At 35.8% G+C, this 20,075-nt stretch overlaps 1 protein-coding gene across 1 annotated transcript in view; it reads right to left on the reverse strand.

The window, feature by feature from the left end:
• Positions 1–20,075, reverse strand: part of RIMS1 (regulating synaptic membrane exocytosis 1) — a 395,670-nt gene that overhangs the window by 160,324 nt on the left and 215,271 nt on the right. The window contains 4 exon segments of the mRNA XM_024731859.1: positions 1,133–1,256; positions 5,227–5,326; positions 7,034–7,144; positions 7,726–7,793. Of these exon segments, the coding sequence (XP_024587627.1) occupies positions 1,133–1,256; positions 5,227–5,326; positions 7,034–7,144; positions 7,726–7,793 (403 nt within the window).

Genomic DNA, 20,075 nt, shown 5'->3' on the forward strand with positions numbered 1-20,075 from the left:
CTCTTTTCCAGCCTCATATTTACCTCAGCACTAAAACACGTCATGTAAAACTAGCATAAATTATATAGTGTCACTATTTTTAATAAATCTGCATGGAAATGTACAATACTTCTGCAAATGCCTTCAATATTTACTCTTAATAATCACCACTTAAAATTGGTTGTAAGTTTGCCTTTATTTTAGAGTTTTGTATATATATTTTTCTTTGGAATAGATGATCATACAGTTTCAGTTCTTTGAGAATTAGGATAATTGTATTTTCTGGTATGTTTTGCATTGACATATATCCATGAGAACAACAAAAATTTAAGGTTACTAACTCTTCCAGCATAAAAAGTCTTGAATTAATGGCTCTATAATATTTTAGAGAATACAAAAAAGGGAATAATTTCCAAAAATGTACTCAAACATTAAGCCAACTATAATGAGACAGTTCAAAATGCCTTCCAAAAAATTACAGACAGGCAAAATGAATGTTCTGGACTCTGTGGATTTGTTATGAGAATCTACCAATATGGGAACTCTATACACAGATAGAGAAAATATCCCATTGGCTGTAGATAATTAAATGATGCTGAATACTGGAGTTTCAAAAATATCATACCAATTATTATGGCCAATTAAAATGTTTAAATATTTCAAACTTGCTTGATTTTAAATAAAATCTGGAACTACCCATGGGTAAAGATATAGAAAAAATATTCCATTCTTAGTAGAATAATAAAACGTTCATGTAGACGTATGAAATGATTACTATTTTAAATATCACAAGAAGATGAGTTTGTTAGTGACTCCCTTTAAGGAAATACTATAATAATTTAGAATTAATAAAAATAAATAGTTCTACCATTAAAATAAAATATTTTTACTTTATAGTCCACTTCTGAAAAATACATATCAATACTTTTTGATACTAAAATTGTTAAATTCTGGAGCTTCTAAAATGTAGTGAAGAAAATTCAGTATTCAAGTTTAAAAATTAAGAGATTTAAAAATTCTAAAATGTATGCCCATATTTGAAGAAAAAACTATCCATGTTAACATGTACTGTATGAATGTATAAACTTCTTTTAAAAACCCTGCTAATACATGTAATTTACTAAACTTAAGAAGTAAGTTTTTTTAGCCTTACCCAATAGGCCTTGAAACAATAATTTCAACTTGAGGTTCTGATTTTGATTCTAAAATAATGTTGTAAACTTCTTCATTTGTAGCTCCCGGCAGGGGTTTACCATTCCATTCTAGAACTTCATCCCCTTGAATTTAAAAAAAAGGGTATTTTTTTACCTTATATATTCTGTTTATTTTTATCTTTTCTTGTTTTTTTTTAACAAAGAAATGCAAAACATATACAAATAATTTAATTGTCTAGGCTCTGCTCTTGAAAGCAAATTGATTGCCATATAATGGCAGCTAAATGGTTCTTCTAGACACTTTTTTTCTTCTTCTTCTTTCTTTTTTTTTTTTTCTTTTTCTTTCCCCGATAGAATATTACTGGTCACTGGAAACAGCACAATACAATCTACCTTTATCTTTTGAGAAATACCAGAAATCATATAAAAATCATCTCATGCTATGGGATGGAATTAGCACAGCTCACTTGGAAACATTAAAAAATAATAATTAGCAGCATGCCCTCCATATAATAAATGTAGGCGGCTCTATACATGAAAGATTATTAAACGCTGCATAAATCCTGCTTTACTTTTAGTAGAAACAGCAGTTAACATTTGTTAGCATGAATTTTCCAACTATAAGTCATGTTCCATTGCCTTCTCCAGATGCACAACAGAATAAAAATGCATGAAAGGATTTGAATTCATACCCAGAGGGTAACGCAAGGAGCTATATGGCAAGTTACAAAGCAAGCAGATGTAAAACTGTTGCATGACAGTTAACCCACTTCCAGATGTTCATAACACACACGTTCTATACATAATACATATTGTGAGCATTAAAGTAAAATTAGAAAATACGTTTAAAGTAATAAAATTATAGCGCTTATTAGGTTGTTAGATAACCGAAGAGTCATCAAGGAGAGTGCTACGATGTGAAAATACACATGCAAACAACCTGTTATGTTAACTGGAGTTTTCACCAAAGACCATTTGGGAAAAATTATTTATTTTCATAAATATTTGGAGCAGTTTTAGGTCTCAAATGCCTCCGCCCAGTATCCTTCAAGTGACAACGGAGGCTCAACTGAAATATCCCAGCCTCAGTGATACTTTGGAGTGTCTTAGTTTTTTTTTTTTTTTTTTTTTTTTTTTTTTTATGTTTCTGCTTATTTTGTTGTTCTCAGTGCCTATAACACTTTAGTAGCAAAGTAAACGTGGCGAACTAATGGATCAATATCATCATTGTACATTTTAAGGCTAACGATAAATATGGAATTGTTTAGTTTTCAGCTATGCCTTTAAAAAAAAGTAGAAAAGTTTTGTTTTTCTAGGATTATTTAAAGTAATCCCCCCCCCCTCAAGTGTTTGCTTACTCAGAAGTAAAAGGGCAAATATTTGAAAAGCATATAATGCCGCTTTGGTATGAGACAAGAGTATGGTTAGTACTAGTAGTTAAATCACTTCTGATCGTTTGATCTAAGATGCTACCTAGCAGTTTTTCAAAAAGGCAACAAATACACTTCACTATATTAAAAAATAATAATACATATTTAAAATATATTTGGAGTCTTTTAACTTTATTGAGCAAGAAAAGAAATAAAGGTTACAGCACGTGAATGTATACATGTATGTGTGTGTACGAAAAACTATTTTCTAAAACAATACTTACCCTGATGTTTTTCTATTCTATTATGTTCTTGTTGTTTTTCTAAATAATGGATGCAACCCATTACATCAACTTTGCTACCCAGTAATGTGCTGCAATCAACATTTTGCAAAAGCACTGCACTATAAAATTCTTCTATTTATAGCCAGCAACCTGGAAGCGTAACTTTCAGTATCAAATTAACTTAATGCATGTATTCAATTATTTACAAATCAAGAACTCCTAAACTAGACGGTGGTCTCCTTAACAACATTTATTTATATCTGAGTCCTCTTTTCAGGCAGGGATGTAGATTATAAGGATACAAAGATAAAAGAGACTTTCTCCTGTCCTTAAATTTGGTGGAGGAGAAATACAGACATGAATACCTTTAATCAAATGTTACAGGCAATGATAGGAATTCATCGGAGGAACAGAAGGAATGCCAGGGAGGAAGTTATTAGTTACTGCTCAGGGGAGATGTCAGGAAACCCTTGAGAACTAAAGCAACTTTACGTGGGCTTTGAAGGATGGTGAGGACTTCAACAGGCAGATCACAAGAGCAGCAAAACCAACCACGGGCACGAGAGGCACTGGCCAGGTCCTGGAGGTGGAAACAGCTGCCTGGGTGGATGTGGAGGTGGGGATGAGACGACTGGTAAGGAGGTGGCTGGAAGTTGGGGGTAAACTACAGAGCTTTGACCTGAGCAGATGGTGCCTGAGAGACACTGAGGGGTCTTAATAAGGAGAGTGTCAGTGCCAAGTTGGTGGTTTGATCATTACGTCAAGCAGTGGGGCAGGGCGCAGACTTAGGGGAACAGCAGTAGAAAAAGCTACAGCAAGACTGCGAATGCTAGGGCTGCAAAGGTCACGCTAATAAAAAACAAACAAACTGTACTTTTAAAGGTCAATGCTGTTTATATGCAAACAGAAGGAAAGTAGTTCCTAAATAATAATGTAAATCAAAGAGGATATATTATTTAATTTTTAAAAATATGTTTTTCAGTTATAACAATTGCTTCAAGTGAAAAGTACACTTATATGTTTTATAGTTATTTAAGTGGAGCTTCTGACATTTTAAAGTTTCTCAGACTCTAGGCACATAAGGGTGTTAAATGAAAATCACTACGAGGGATATATAATATAGAAAAACCCCTTCACTGACTTTCTTAAGAAACTGTCTATTAAAACACAAAGAAAAAACCCAAAAGATATCATGTTTATAATCTGATCTGCAAGTTCAGATTTCTGTAGCTAAAGGTATTTTACACTTGAGTAGGCAACAAGGGACTCATACTTTTCAAGGCTTCTTTTCAAGTCATTAAACAAGCAAAGACTCAGGTTATTGACACAGTCACTCCTGATTGAGTTGTTTTCTTATGGAATCATAGTCCCTGATAAGAAACAACAGTGTACAGTACACTTCTTCAAAGCTGTGTGTATAGCAGATGGAGAAAAATCCCTCATTTGTTTTTTCTCCACGCGATACCTGGAGAACATGTCTCTATTGAAGAAAAAATCTAAATGATTTTGAACTGATATCCTGATAATCAACTACAACAAAAATGTCCTTAACAGTCATAGAATATTTTTATAAAGGTCTCAATAATTATAACCTTATGGTATAAAAACTGAAAACGCAGTCTAGAAACGTTCTCTTTCCATGTGCTACGGGTTATTAATCCTCACTTCGACAGGTCAGCCTACTCTGTTTTCTCTGTAACTGTCTGGCAAATGGGTGAGCAGACACTCTCACCAAAAGATTTCTACTAAACTCTGAAGTACAGCAAACTGGAGACAATATGTTAATATGATTTTTACTAAAATGAAAAAAAACAGTTTATTGAAAATAAATTTGAAAGTATGTTGCTACTAAGTATGGTATGTTTCAATATATTAAATGATTTTATTATGTCATATTAAGGTTACAAAGTAACATAATGTAAATTTCCAAATACCAAGAAGTAGCACATCTGCGTGAATACAATCTAGGTCACATTTAAATTAACAAATAATATATTACATAATCTGTGTAAGAAATGTGATTATGATTGCATTTTATTAAAATCACTGGTACTGAATAAGTGTTTGGGGACCACTGTGAAGAACTTTAATAATTACTATGGCTTATAAAATAAAGGACTAAATAGTGAGGTTATATTTTGCACAGGCTAAACTGTTTTGGATTTTTGTAGCAACATTAGGAAGCCATCTACAAAAATTAGTAATCCTTCAGCATTTTGTGTCTATGTATTTTTACGTAAATAATAAGATTCCTACTCATTTTCTCCAAACTGCCATTGAGGTATAGTTACCTATTTTTGCAGTTAAGTATCCGTATCAGGAAACAAATCTGTATGCATGCATTAAAATTAGTTATTTACTTATGCATAACTTACCCAAAGTTGAAAACCACCATGCACAGAGCACACATTACTTAACTGTTTAAAAGTGCAACTTTACCTGCTCTCAAGTGTCCAACTACATCTGCGAGGCTACCCTTCTTTACTTTGGTGATGAAAGCACCGAGGCGTCCTATGTCAGTCATTTTCCCTCCAACAACCTGGGTAATTATAAATTTGTAAGTTCCCAAGACTCACACTGAGACATAAGTTTCTTTGTTTGAGAAATTAATCCTACAGCTTTTGTGAGGTGTTTAGGATGGGGTGCGGGAACACAAATGAAGCGCAATCCATTTGTGGTCAAAGGAGCCTGCACCAGGGACAACGCACTCCCAAAAGACGAGGTCTCCCCCTCTCACCATCAGACAGCAGGTGTTTGACACAGTTGACTAACTGTGATTTATTTTTTCTTTACCATCTAAATTCACTTGAATTTCTACACTCAGATCATGTCCCATTGTGACGTGAGATGTTGATCTCTTTTGTACATTTTTAGTAGAATGTAGGTCTAAGACAAAGACTGGGGATTTAAACCGAGAACAGGTCTCTTTGGGGAAGCAGTTCACCATGGTCCAGAGTAATAGCCTAAGTTGATCTCAGCTCCTGACCACCCGAATGACCTCTTCATCTGAAATATCAATACATATAGGATCCAATCGAACTCTCCAAGTCTGAGTTATATCACTGGATAATTAACACGCTCACCTGGATTTTCCTCCATAACTAAAATTAAACACGTCGGAAAGTTTCTAAGTTTAATTTCTCCCAATGCAGGGGCTCAATGTGTATAATTAAAAATGGGAGGGATAATGTCACAAGTTGAGGTTGATACATATTCTTAGGGTCACGCCCAATAGTGGAAGTGATCAGAATTATTTCATAGCAGGAGAAACTAATAATTAATAAGGTGACATTAACTGAATAACAGGTTTTTAGTTGGATTAATAGTTGATGGTTTTGAAGAGGTTAAACTATCACCCAACTATAATACAATCTCTTGGTAAATAATAATTTTAAAGCAACATCTTTTTTTTTTTTTTTTTGGTACGTGGGCCTCTCACTGTTGTGGATTCTCCCGTTGCGGAGCACAGGCTCCGGACGCGCAGGCTCAGCGGCCATGGCTCACGGGCCCAGCCGCTCCGCAGCATGTGGGATCTTCCCGGACCGGGGCACGAACCCGTGTCCCCTGCATCGGCAGGCGGACTCTCAACCACTGCGCCACCAGGGAAGCCCAAAGCAACATCTTTAAATGTTTCTTTAAGTTTACGGAAGCAAATGAAACCATGTGACAACACTCATACACATGCACACACATAATAAAACAAAATGTATATGTATGTTTTTTCTTACCGAAATTACATCTTTGTAATTTATTAGTTTTTTAAAGATTATATCTGTTAGAAGTCAGGTAATATTTGTAAAAGATACATTTTACTCTTTTGGTATTACCATAAATCGTATTGCACTTAGGAAACAATCTCTTTAATAATGTTTGGTGTTGTTTGTCAGGATATAATAAAATTATAATGTCCACGTTATTTAACTTTACTACTTTCCATTAAAACCATTTTAATGTAAAAATTGTCCTTGAACTTTATATTCAGAGAAAAATTATTTCATTTTCCTGTATTTTATTGCAGCTTCCTAAGACATCTGTATGCCATTTTAGCAAATGATTTTAAACTATTACCCCAATAAAAGTATTGAATATACCATAAGACATCAATATATTAACAAGGTATATTCACTAGAAGAACTTTATTTTGAAGAGGAGGAGAAGATACTCAAAAATCATTGTCAGCAACTTTGCTGAATGTAGTCCACACTGTAATTCAGCCTTTAAGAACATTATAAACCAGCATACTTACTTTCAGACCCAGTAATGCACCTGATTCTTTGGGCATGGTTGTTCTCTTGTTAAGAATAACGCGTCCAATTAATCGGTCCCCCTCTTTAGATGGCTGCCACGTTACAGGATGCTATTAAAACATGAACGAAGTTATGAAAGATAAACCAGCTGTTTTCTTTCCTACAGACACATAATTATTGGTTGTAGCATGGCGCGACTTCCTCATTTAAGGACACTCTGAGGGAATTCTTCTGGTGGGCTCTATCCTTGACTTATAACAATTTTCTTTTAGTGCTATATTTTATTTGCAATAGGTACTTACTACACTAAATTGTTCTAAAAGTAGTCAGTAACTAAGTACATCTCTAAAATATGGTTCTGAAGTGAAATGAATTGAAAATTTAAAATATATCTGCTTACCTAAATCAAATCGATTCTATACTTTGAGTTGTTAATGTTGACATCATTAACCAAATAATATCTCATCTACCTACAGCCGTTATTTAACACTTGCTGTTGGTTACTTTAAAATTGGTTATTATTCAGTGATACTGTTTTTTTTCTTCAGAACTGTACTGTCAAGTGAAATCAATACTTTCATAAAATGTAAAATGGAGCAGAATAAGATTACCATCTATCACGTATCAGCAAAGGATAACGAACAGCACACATAGTCCCTGAACTCCCAGATCTCCCTCCCAGAATGCTTACTGAGCTAATAGGTGATGTTTCCCGGCTATGCCACGTGGCGGGATCCAGCCAGTAATAATCCAAGTCACCTGCACAGTAGGAAGAGAATGAAAAGCGTAATGGCTTTCACGTGGAGAAGGAATACTTTACACGCAACTTCTTCAATCTGTAAAGTAAAGGGTTATGAATATCGTAATCTCGAGTGTGTACACCTCAGGACGATACACACCTGCACTGCACAGGCTGTGACCCAGATGCACGTCATACAAGGGGAGGGTTATCTTTTACTCTCGGTCCAGAAACACATAAAAAGTACAGCCAGATCTAGGTTATTCCACCCCCATCCCCTCAGAGGACTACCCATGCCAAGGCACAGACTGTCATTAGAGATGTTGGTTATAACTGTATTCACTGAACTAAGTATTAAAATTTAGTGCCTCCTCTTCAACTCTTGTGAACTTCGTCGTATCTTTCAAACTTATTCTCTGGTCTCTACAACCGGGCACACATTTTTTTAGGACATGGTGTTGAAAGTTAAATGCCCAGAATAACGTTCAGCGAAAGAGTACATACAAATGACAAAGTATTCACTTTCACTCAAGTCATAAAAAAGACTTTAAAAAGTCCTAACTTTGTAAACATGAACTTATGAACCTTTAGTTTGATTTTTTGGGCTTCAAAATATAATGTGAAAGGAAGTGTTTGAGGGAAAAAAAAAAAGAAAAAAATTAATGGAAAGCAGCAGTGCTGTATTTGCACAGGCAGAAAGGCCGGAGTGGGTAACCATATGAGAATAAATGACCTTTTACATTTTAAATATCGGATTCAATCAATGAAAAATTTTCTTCCAAGAGAAGAATATTAGGAGAGTGAGTAAAGCATGCCTGCTAACAGTGAGATGTCTAGCTCACTGTTAGGAAAATATATTTTGGATGCTGTCTGTGAAGGTTATAAATAAAGAATTTAATGTAGATGACAGGCATGGCAAATTCAGGCACCATAAAAGAAATATCATAGAAAATGAAAAAAACAAGTTTAAAATCTGCAGGCACAATTTCTTAGTAGAATGATATATATCCTACAATAAATAAATATATATATATATCCTACAATAAATACTAAAATGCTCTTCAAATATGGCATGTAGATAACAGCAGTATATTCTAAGAAACTATATTCTGTTAAAATTTACTCCACATGGAGTTCACATCCTTCTCATAATCATATACTTTAAAAGGTATACATGGCTTGGCGACTATAGATTTCTAATATTCTTCTGAACCACCTTAGTTAATAGGATATAAGGAAAGTTGTGAAAGGAAAGGTGTTTTTTCCTCCTTTATTTTTACTGTTTGTGAAACTTCATGTGCTTATTTTTAAAGTTGCTTTGCCTTTAGTATTATGGCACCATTCCTCTTGAAAGAAAAACTATTTATAATAATAATAAAATTAAAATTACTACTCAGTAGTAACTACCAAGATTATTCAAAAGACTTGCAATTCATAAGGCTTTCTCCCTAAAATTTCACAAACCTAGTAATAAGGCTGATGACTCATTAAATGTTGATTCATTCTGAAATACTGTGACAAATTAATAGACCCACTGAGATATTTGTGGGGCTTGAAGAAGAAAAATTAGTCATTAAGGTGGAAGCTGCTTTGAGAAGTCTTTAAGGTTTAAAGAAATGACAAAAATCTTTCCTATTTTAAAGGCTTCAAGGAACCAGTTCAATGTGTCTTGAAGGAACTGACTTAGATCTTAGAAACTGGACTCCTTGGGGTCCTTATCTGGCTCATCTTCCAGCTCCTCGTAGGGGGTCCAACCTTGTTTCACTCACCTTTTCCTGAGAAAATCTAGATATTGGTATCTGATGAATGTCTGCTGGGCAAAAAGGGCTCCTTATATGCAACGTGAATGGAGAGTCTAATTTAACTGGCTTAAGATGGGAGATACATATGTATATATACAGCTTGCCAGGCCATTCAGGTGTTCAGTCAGACCTAATTCTTACATTAGTGCTCATATGAATGGAACCGATTTTGCAGCTCAAAAAATTCTGTTTTTCAGTTTTGGAAATCTACTAAAAATGACTAATAAATGTAAGTCTAAAAGAGACATTAAGTATTTCAGCATACACTAAGAGTTGCATATATTTTAGTACACAGTTACACTTCCCTCGCTTTCTGAAGTTTTTGACAGCTTTCTTAGAACTAATTTCATCATCACCCATTAAAACATAACATTTTTGCTTAAAGATTTACAAAAAGTACATTCTAAAATCTAAATATGTAGTTTTAAACTATATGTGTTTCTTCTTTCCATGTATTATTAAATTGTAAAGATATTATTGACGTTTTAAGTACTCTAATTTGTCTTTATAAGACACATTTCTCTATTATTAATAGAAGTGACACTCAACAAAACTCCCCCCTAAAATATTCAGACTCTAGTATTTCATTAATATAAGTCATTTTCCTTGATTACTTTCCTAATAGGTGATTAAAGATACTGGTTGCCAGGTGGCATAGCTACAAAATGATAAATGCATGGTATTTGCTTATGGAATTGATGCAAAAGCATTTTGGTTCTAGTGCTCGATACAACTGTAAAGGAATAAATTTACTATTGTCATTAATTTAAATCCAGGATATAGATGCTTCTGTCAACTGAAATGGCAAGTTCATAAATATCCAAGTCCAATGAAGCGTTATAATTTGAGCATTAATTTTTTGTGAAAACATGAAAAACAGACTTTTATCCTATTCCTTGTGAAAAAGCAGGTTAATTACACTTCATAAGTAAGCAGACAGCTTTCATTGCACAAATAAAAGTCAGCTAAGGACACATGAGCTTTCTGTAAAGAGAACTACCTCTTCCTAAACCCAGGTCATTATGAAGAGTATGTTAACAATGCATAAACATGCATCTCTGTGAGTTAAAGTTTTGTACCTTGTGATAGCTAATGTCAAAGCACAGTGGATTCCAATAAGACCAATCGAAGGCAACGAATAAAAATACCTTCTAAATAATACAGATGCATGGTTGAGTCTGTATGGGTATATTAAAACTGTCAGGAGAGAACCATAGCTGATTTCACACATTAAATACCTATTTCACAGTTTACATAGCAGCTACCGTTGACCAAGTGGAATGCCCATCTAACGTGCGAGTAGTCAAGGAAAGGTTATCGACACCAAAGCCTTGAAGCATTAGAAAATCTGGACTTTTCCATCACCAGAAAACATACATAATGTATTTTTAACGTCATTATAATGATGATAAAAGATGGGACTCAAAGCAATTCCAAGATCAACTCACAGTAACTGAACAATTTATAATACATATCCATAATTTTGCTACTTCTCATCTCAAAAAATCAGTTGTTCTTCCTACATAGAACAGACTGTCACCATTCAAAACAATTATAAAACTCATGGACCAAAAATCAGAAGAACCGTCCTTCCCAGAGTTTTCGTACACCTCTTTAAATTTTTACTCTTTTATTTTTGTTTATAATCTACAGCAGGATATTTGTTGAGACTCAACAAAATTAGATGAATCCTAGGGTACTCTATTACAGCACACTAGACAAATTAAAATACTGGGCAAAAACACATCTATTGTATGTCTATACACAGTGCATATGCAGAAGCCAACTCAGTTCTAAGAACGAGGTTTTAATTTGAGACAAAGTTGGGTATTTTTAACACTGTGTCCCATGATTAGCACACAAGTTAACAAATATTGCTTTGGTTATAATATGATAAAAATATCCACTTTAATCCATTTTAATACTGTACAAGGACATTTTCATAAACAGGAAATAAAATGTGAAGTCTAAGAACTGAGATAAAATCTTAACTTCTGATTCATATCACGAAAATGCCATTTTGAATAGTTTCCTCATATTTTAGAAGTTCATTTTAGAGAGTTCTATGCCTGCAAAGGGCAAGTATATTCACACCTACCCTGAAATTATATACAATAATGGAGCTAACTGTGAAATCAGTCAGCAATAATTTTCTATACAGCAGAGCCCCAGAAAGCCTGAATTTACCAAGTTTTATTTAACAGTCAGGGATAAAAAACAAATATTATTTAATAGGACTTAGTATCCAGGCACTAAAATAAAATGGGAACGTGTATGTGTTGAATTTAATCATTAACCACATAAGCTGTGAAGTAATAAATACTATGGGTACGGATGCAAAATCAGTAACTTGTCCTTCACAATCGAATTCCTGTCAGTCGAAGTTCCTAGTATAGAACAGCTTTGGTCCTCAAATATTTTTTGGTGATTTCATTCAGAATCCAATGTCCACCCCACAATTTGATGGCAAACGCTGTGTAATTAAGTCGCAGATTTGTGTCCCCTGAATGCAAGGCCTGAGGCAGGGCTGGTGGCATCTCCAAACTAGTGGTCTTCAAGCAAAAACCTTTTCAATAATTCTAAGGAACTGAAATAATTCTAAGGAACACCAGTTTCTGGTGCGGGCCCAGGTCACACACACCAACTGTCATTCCTTGGAAGAATTACATTGTCTCCAGCTTTTAGGGATTAGTTAAAAGTAGCTGTTCTCCAAATGCACCTTACAAGTTTCACTTTCAAAATCCTCATTTGTTCACAATGTGCTCTGTTTCTATCATAGAACCAATAATACCACCGTCTCTCTCTCTTTGGTTTATTAATTTGACAGTTCAAGTAAATGCATCAACTCTTAGTTATTAAGTTAATGAGGTGTCAAAGATGTTTGCATTCAGAAATTATTTATATTGAATAGAACCTCCAGAGTTGAATTATCTCTAGAGAAAGATTAAATATTTGCTTGAGGACCTGTGATGCTGTCTCTGTGATTTATAATCTTAGGGCACGGGCAAGAAGGCTGGTAGATGATCTGGGAAAGGAGAATTTTGTAAGCATATTTGGTAGAGGTGGTTATATGTATTGTTTGGCGAATTTGAGAGCTAATTTTGGGAATGTCAACCCGACCACCACACAATTCTACAAAGCAGTTTTGTGCAACTCAGAATCAACACTTCTGGCTGAATTCTGAGCTCCATCGTATCAATTAATCCCTCAACTTTGGAGATAATAACTTCTATAGCATCCCAGTGTTCTTTCGAGGGTAGGATGAGATAATGCACGTGAAGTGCTATATAAACTGTAAAGCACCCCAGAAATGCCAGCATCCATTGGAGTGTAAAAATATACACTGAAAAGTATTTCCAATGATAACACTGACAAGTGTTTCTGTCGATTCTAACATCATGTAATAATATTTTTTCTGCCCCACAGTTTACTTTTTTGAAACCTTGACTAGTCAGAGAACCTCCCTATATTTTAATTTCTCTATTAACAGTATCATCTAACCTAATATTTAAACTTATGTTGTTTCTCTAAAACATATAAAACCCAGCTGTGGTGTAAAAAGAGCACTGCACTGGAAGCTAGAGACTTGTGAGTCTCACCCTAACCCTGCCATATCAGGGGCTTTATCGTGATACCATCTCTTCATTTCTATAATCCTCGTCCTCTCCTATGAAATGGGGATGATGCCACTTCCGCACAAAAGTTCCATGAGGCTTAAATGAGATATGCCAGTTTTGTAAACTGTAAAGGACTTTAGAACTAGATTGTATTGTCTAGTTACATAATCGAGATTAGGAATAAGAAATCACACTGTTAGAGATCAGACTGACAGATAGCAATCATAGCTAAAATACAAGTGGTATCAGTAATCTTTCCACTGGATGACTCGAAATGGGCTTAGAAGACTGTTAAAGTCACTCTGTTTATAAAAATTAATCATTGGCCTGGTATACAACAGATGCTCAAGGGCTCAGAAGAAAGGAATATTTCTTTAACCCTGATTGTTACAGGGTGAGAAAAGGAGCCATCACACAGAGACACAGTGGCGGGAATCTTCCTGTTAATTTCCACAAAGCCAGTGGGAACCTGGGGGATTGAGAAAATGCTTACCTTTTTAGTGAGGTTGTCTATACATTGAGATCTATACAGATTACCCTAACCCCAAATATCTGAAGTAATTAATTTGACCACGTTGCGTAATGTACCCTTCATCTGAAAATAAGCATTTTGTCATTTCTTCTTTATATGATCATATTTTCATGTGAGAAAATAAAACGTTTTTGGTGTATAAGCAACATATTTGTGACTGAAATCTTCCATATCACGAAACAAGTAGGCTATTTTATCTCTTCATATTTTTTCTCTGATTACTCAAAGATGTCCCTGAAGATGTTTTTTTGAAACCAGCCTGTATTATCTTAAAATTATTTTGTACAGACGTTAGTTATGGAATATATTTTAATACTTATATTAAATAGGTTTAATATAGGTTAAACTTATAGGTTATAAGATTCCTAACCTTTTAATATTCCCTTTTTTTAGCTTATATTCCTAACAAAATAATCTACATCATAACAAGATTGATGGTTTTAAGAAAAAAACCTGTCAATTTAAATCTGTAACAGGGTCACTCTGGATGCTGGGGCTTTGCGAAAGCACAGAAAATTTTGTGGATTTACTTTAAATGGCCTAAAAGACATGGAGAAATAAAAAGCTATTTCAGAGAGTAAACAGATTTTCCTAGTTTTAAAGGTCACAGAAATTTATATTTTTGAGACTATGTGAAGTTTCAGGGTTCAGAAATACTCCCACATTGGCCTTCCCTGGTGGCGCAGTGGTTGAGAGTCCGCCTGCCGATGCAGGGGACACGGGTTTGTGCCCCGGTCCGGGAAGATCCCACATGCCGCGGAGCGGCTGGGCCCGTGAGCCATGGCCGCTGAGCCTGCGCGTCCAGAGCCTGTGCTCCACAACGGGAGAGGCCACAACAGTGAGAGGCCCACGTACCGCAAAAAAAAAAAAAAGAAAGAAATACTCCCACAGCAGTGATGTCTGTGTCCTTTACCTCCACATCTCCACATAGACCTGATACCACAGGCTTCCAAAGAAGTCAGTAAATTCAAATTTCTGAAAGTTTTGTGCAACAACAACAGAAAACACACACACACACACACACACACACACACCCCTTTGTGTCCTAGAATAATAAAATAAGGATGCTTATGGCCCTCAGGAAATCTAGAGCAGACTGTATTTCTTATCCATATTACATAACAATACAAATGTACCTAAAGAAAGGTCTGAGGTCACTGATGACAGTGCAAAAGGATGTGCATGGAGAACAGTTTAGAGAAAAATAAATTTCATGCGTAAACATGGTTTGAGGCCCCACGACTGAGCCATTTCTTCCCCAGAATCTACATATAGAAAGCGTAGCGAAGCACCCTTGGGAGCAGAGCCCCAAATTCACAGTCTTAGGGACGCTGCTTCCCTTTTCCCACGGCAGGGGGAGGTTGCTGCCTATAGGAGGGAGGTGTCCCTGCCACCTTCCAACTGACCAGGCTTCCTCTGTGACACTGAGTAATCCATTCACAGGCAGACCAGCTGTCATGTGCAAAGTCTCGGAACAACCAGCCAAGAAACCCTGGGGAAAAAACCGGGGTTTATTTGTTTTCATTGTCTGGGGACTGGGTGTTACCCGAAGGTTTCAGAAGCTGTAGCACTGGGTGAGGTCACAGCATAGACGTTACAAGAAAGAACTCTGGATGCAAATATCTCTGATCAAGGAAAATGCGAGTCTTTATCCAGACCTCATGCCCAGGCAACCCTAGCCAAACAGTATCCACTGCAATAATCCTGACGGTCCAATCAACTTCCGCCTGCCTTTACATCCCAGAGACAGAAAATTAGGGGGTTCAATGGAGATCAATACACTATCCTGGTTTTAATGAGATAAATAAAAAGAATAATACTCAAATGATGACAAAGATGAATTTTGAGGGTGTACAGAACAAAACGGAAGTTCTTTTGATACTGCTTACCATTTAAAAATATATTGTGAAGCTATATGCAAAGCAGAAATAGAGACACAGATGTAGAGAACAAACTTATGGATACTAAGGCGGGAAGGAGGGGTGGGATGAACTAGCAGATGGGGACATACATACTACTATGTATAAAATAGATAACTAATGAGAACATACTGTACAGCACAGGGAACTAACTACTCAGTGATCTGTGGTGACCTAAATGGGAAGGAAATCTAAAAAAGAGGGGATATATGTGTGTACGTATAACTGATTCACTCTGCTGTACAGCAGAAACTAACACAACACTGTAAAGCGACTATACTCCAATAAAATTTTTAAAAAATAATAAAAATAAAAAATATATTGTGAAGCTATAAAACAGTAGAAAATAAATTCACCCTAGCAAACATTTTGGTAACAGAAAGAGATGTTTTGAAACCAGAGCTTCCTCCCGCCAAGTAAGTTACCATAAATACTGGGGATTTTTCTCCTTTCTTGTTTTCTTTTCTTTTGTTGTTTGTTTGTCTTTGTTTTTATTTTGGCTATGCAAGCAAATAATTTATAGATCTACTACAGGACTTTTTTTTTAAGTTGGAAGTTCCTTGACTGGTGGTGGGCAATCACTCGGCATAACAATTTAGAGAACATTTTATGCCTCCGTTTTACTCTAGAGAAAACTGGTAAGTACACCTTCAAAATTATAGCCACGGGAAAACAGGAAGCAAAACACTGCAAGGTCACTGGGCTAGATCTCTGCCACAGCACCAAAGCGGTCAAGCTGTCCGATGTCACCACCTTTCAGCTGGGCCCCCACTCCAGGTGACGGGAGCGAGCAATACAGGTAACAAAGCACAAAGCACACGGAGCGAAGAGGCATCCTCGCAAACACGTGTGCACAGGATATGCACTGCTAATTACCGAGACATCTCACCTCAGAGGAGCTGAAACCACTGACACGGGAAAGGGATTCTCTCCCAGAGGCCCCGAATATTTAAGGTTGGGATGAATGAGTCCAGAATTACATTTCCAATATAGTAATTTCAAAATGTATTCCTCTTAGATTAAACCTGCATACCAAAGCCTGTTACTTTAAAAGACCAGGATGCCTCACCGGCCTTCAAAGTTTTCAAGGTGGTTTCTTGACTGCTCACAGGTCAGGTGCCGTCTTGAGAAGGACCGGGTTCCACTCAGGACGCCCAGGACGCTGGCTGTTTAAACAAAGAACTCCACAGTCACCCAGCTGCACTGAAGTACCCAAGCCCAGATCAGGGAGGACGTGCGCTGGAACACCCTGTCCCTGGATATTTCTGAAACGTTTAGCTCAGCACGATAATGTGCACAGAGGTCTTGGTGAGGGAGATGCAGTGAATCCACTGAGCTGTTCTAAAATCTAGCTGTGCATTAACCCGGACCACCAGCCACGCGCCCGGGCTGCGCGGTATCCCAGCCCCGCCCCACTGTTCTTTTACCATGTTGTCCTTCAACATGTTATGTGTTATACAGCTCATCACGCAGACAACGCTGCTACTACTGAGCGTCTTCTCCATGAAACCACACGCAAGGAGCGTCTTTCTGGTGTCCGCATCAGGACGAATCAGTGAGCACTCCTACAACTGGTTAACTTCCGTGTTATGGATGCTATACATTTTTAACTAATGACATTTTTCTCAAAGCACATGTATTAGGATGTTCACGGTTAAACCTACAGCTGAAATGTCTATCTTCAGTCTCTGTCATGGATCTTTTCTACACGTTTTTTCACTGATTCCATATGGCTGTATTTTTACATTGGGTAGAAACGTTAAGTCGCTTTTGGTACAAAGGTAGACTTTAAAGTGGGAATTAAAATAAAACTGAATGAATATGCACAAAACATTATTTAATATATTTATGTAAAGCCTGCTTTCATTAAAGTATAGATTTTTCCATCCATCAATCTCAAAATATCTTTCCTGCCACGAGGAATAACTAAAATGCAATTGATGTACAGGTGTTAGCTTGTCTCGAGCTTAAACCACAGCATTCAGTAAATAGCAAATCATTGTACCTTACTTGGGAATCTTGCCAAAGAATGGAAAGCAAGTGAAAAAGGCTTCTCTTCTGGCAAAACCCAGTATCATAAATCTGAGCTCCCAGACTTAATTCATTCAAAAACCCAGTAGGCCTTCACTCATAATTTTAGTCACAATCATAAGACAGTTTCTCTGGCATTCGCTCCCACAGGACCACCGAAGATGCACATTGTAAAAGAGCAAGTAAGGGTTGCCACAGACAAGCATATTGGCATCAATAAGAATTCACAGGGAAAGGGACAGAGAAATTTAAAAGTACAAAAACAAACTAAACAAATTGGTTAAGGCTCTACATGCCCTCAACATTTTGATACTGTGAGTGGCTCTGAGAACACAACTGTCTTACCAGGCAACATAATAAACTGATGTTAAAACAATATCCAAAACTGGACAGCTACATGTAAAAGAATGAGATAAAAACACTCACTAACACCATACGCAAAAATAAAGTCAAAATGGATTAGAGACCTGAATGTAAGGCCAGGCACTATAAAACTCTTAGAGGAAAACATAGGCAGAACACTCTAGGACATAAATCACAGCAAGATCCTTTCTGACCCACCTCCTAGAGAAATGGAAATAAAAACAAAACTAAACAAATGGGACCTAATGAAACTTCAAAGCTTTTGCACAGCAAAGGAAACCATAAACAAGGTGAAAAGACAACCCTCAGAATGGGAGAAAATATTTGCAAATGAAGCAACTGACAAAGGATTAATCTCCAAAATTTACAAGCAGCTCATGCAGCTCAATATCATAAAAACAAACAACCCAAGCAAACAAACAGACAAAAAAAAATTTCCATTAGGCGACAACTAAACAAATGACTTTATGTCATGTAAACTTTTATAAAAACAAGATGAAACACTCTTTTCTGCCTTCCTGCTTTAAAACAACAACAAAAAAGACAGTAAGCTGCAATTCTGATGAGAAATATTTTAATTAAGAAAATATAAATGCATAGCATCAATAACAAGGTGGCTGGCAAATATGCAGCATATTTGAAAACTCAGCCATCCAGGGATTTGAGGTCGAGTTCCCACAGTTCCAAAATTAAGTCATTACTCATCAATACTAGGAAAAACAGAAGCTTGTAGTAACTGTTTATCAAAAACTGTTTTAGACTTATTGGGTATTAAAGTAAGGATTCATGCACTATAAATATTATTTATTTTCTCTCTTTGAATGTTATATTTTGACGTTTTGTGAATGCAGTACAGAAAAAGGAAAATATAGGGTTAATTGCTCTTTGTATAATGTCCTATATACAGAGTGGCTAAATTGTCTTCCAAAGATTCTTACCAAAATAGATGTCTCTCAAGTAAGAACAAAGCAAAGCAAACAAAACTATCTTTTCTAGGGGACTGAGTATGTGACAGAATTAAATTACGAAGTTAACAGATATTTGGTGAAAACATTGAAACTGAGTAGTGCCAGCACTGATGTGTAAAATTTTCAGTGACATTGAATCTGAAAATTGAAATTACCTTTATCTCTTTCATGAAATGGTTAAATTGAATGTTATTTCAATAATGCTAAAGGCAATAATTTTTCACGTGTTTTCTAATGCAAATTTTATAAATCCATAAAAAAATCTTAAATACTTTCTCCCAATAAATATGAGCACATTCAAGATTGATCAAATAACTTCAATGATCTGAACAGCATACGGTCACGATACTGCACCTATTTCCATATAAAGAAACCTATATTTTGGCTAAAATGCCTTCCTGATCACAGCAAGAAGGGGCTGGAGAAATGAATAGAATCTACCTGAAATACCAAAATACTAGAGTGAGTATAATCGTCCCAATGTTAAGAAAACAATCAGAGTTTACCTTAAACTTTCCCCAAATACACAGAGGCTTATTTAATACATACTTTAAATCAAATTAAAGGCTCATCTCCATTTTAAAATGAGTCTATTAGTAGCATCTCCCAAACTCAACCTCATTTTCTTTCTACCTGGCAAGAGGGTAAGTAGCATTTAGTTTTAGGTAAAAATGCCTTATTATTCACATTCGAAATGTAGTTTTAGAGAACTTGGATTAAGGTAATTGTTGAAACTGTATTTTAATGGCTAAATACTTATTTTTCAAAGGAGAAACTCTCTATTACTCTTGCTTGGCAAGAGTAATGTGGGAAGGGGCCGAAACACTGAAAGACAACATCTTGCTAGCCTTGACAATTTTACTTTTTACTAAGAATTTCAACAGTGCTGTTTTTGTTTTCCAAAGTGATGTACAAACAATTTTAATGACAAAAAATTACACACACACACACATCTTTGGGCCTGCTACCGTCTCTGTTCAGTATAATTATCATTGCATCACATTTGAGATCAAATATCCAGATGTGCTTTTAAGTCACAGACACAAACAACGTACCACCGCCATCGACCT

This window comes from Neophocaena asiaeorientalis, unplaced genomic scaffold, assembly GCF_003031525.2.
Source record: "Neophocaena asiaeorientalis asiaeorientalis breed wild unplaced genomic scaffold, Neophocaena_asiaeorientalis_V1.1 scaffold450, whole genome shotgun sequence".
NCBI classification, from domain to species: Eukaryota; Metazoa; Chordata; class Mammalia; order Artiodactyla; family Phocoenidae; genus Neophocaena; species Neophocaena asiaeorientalis.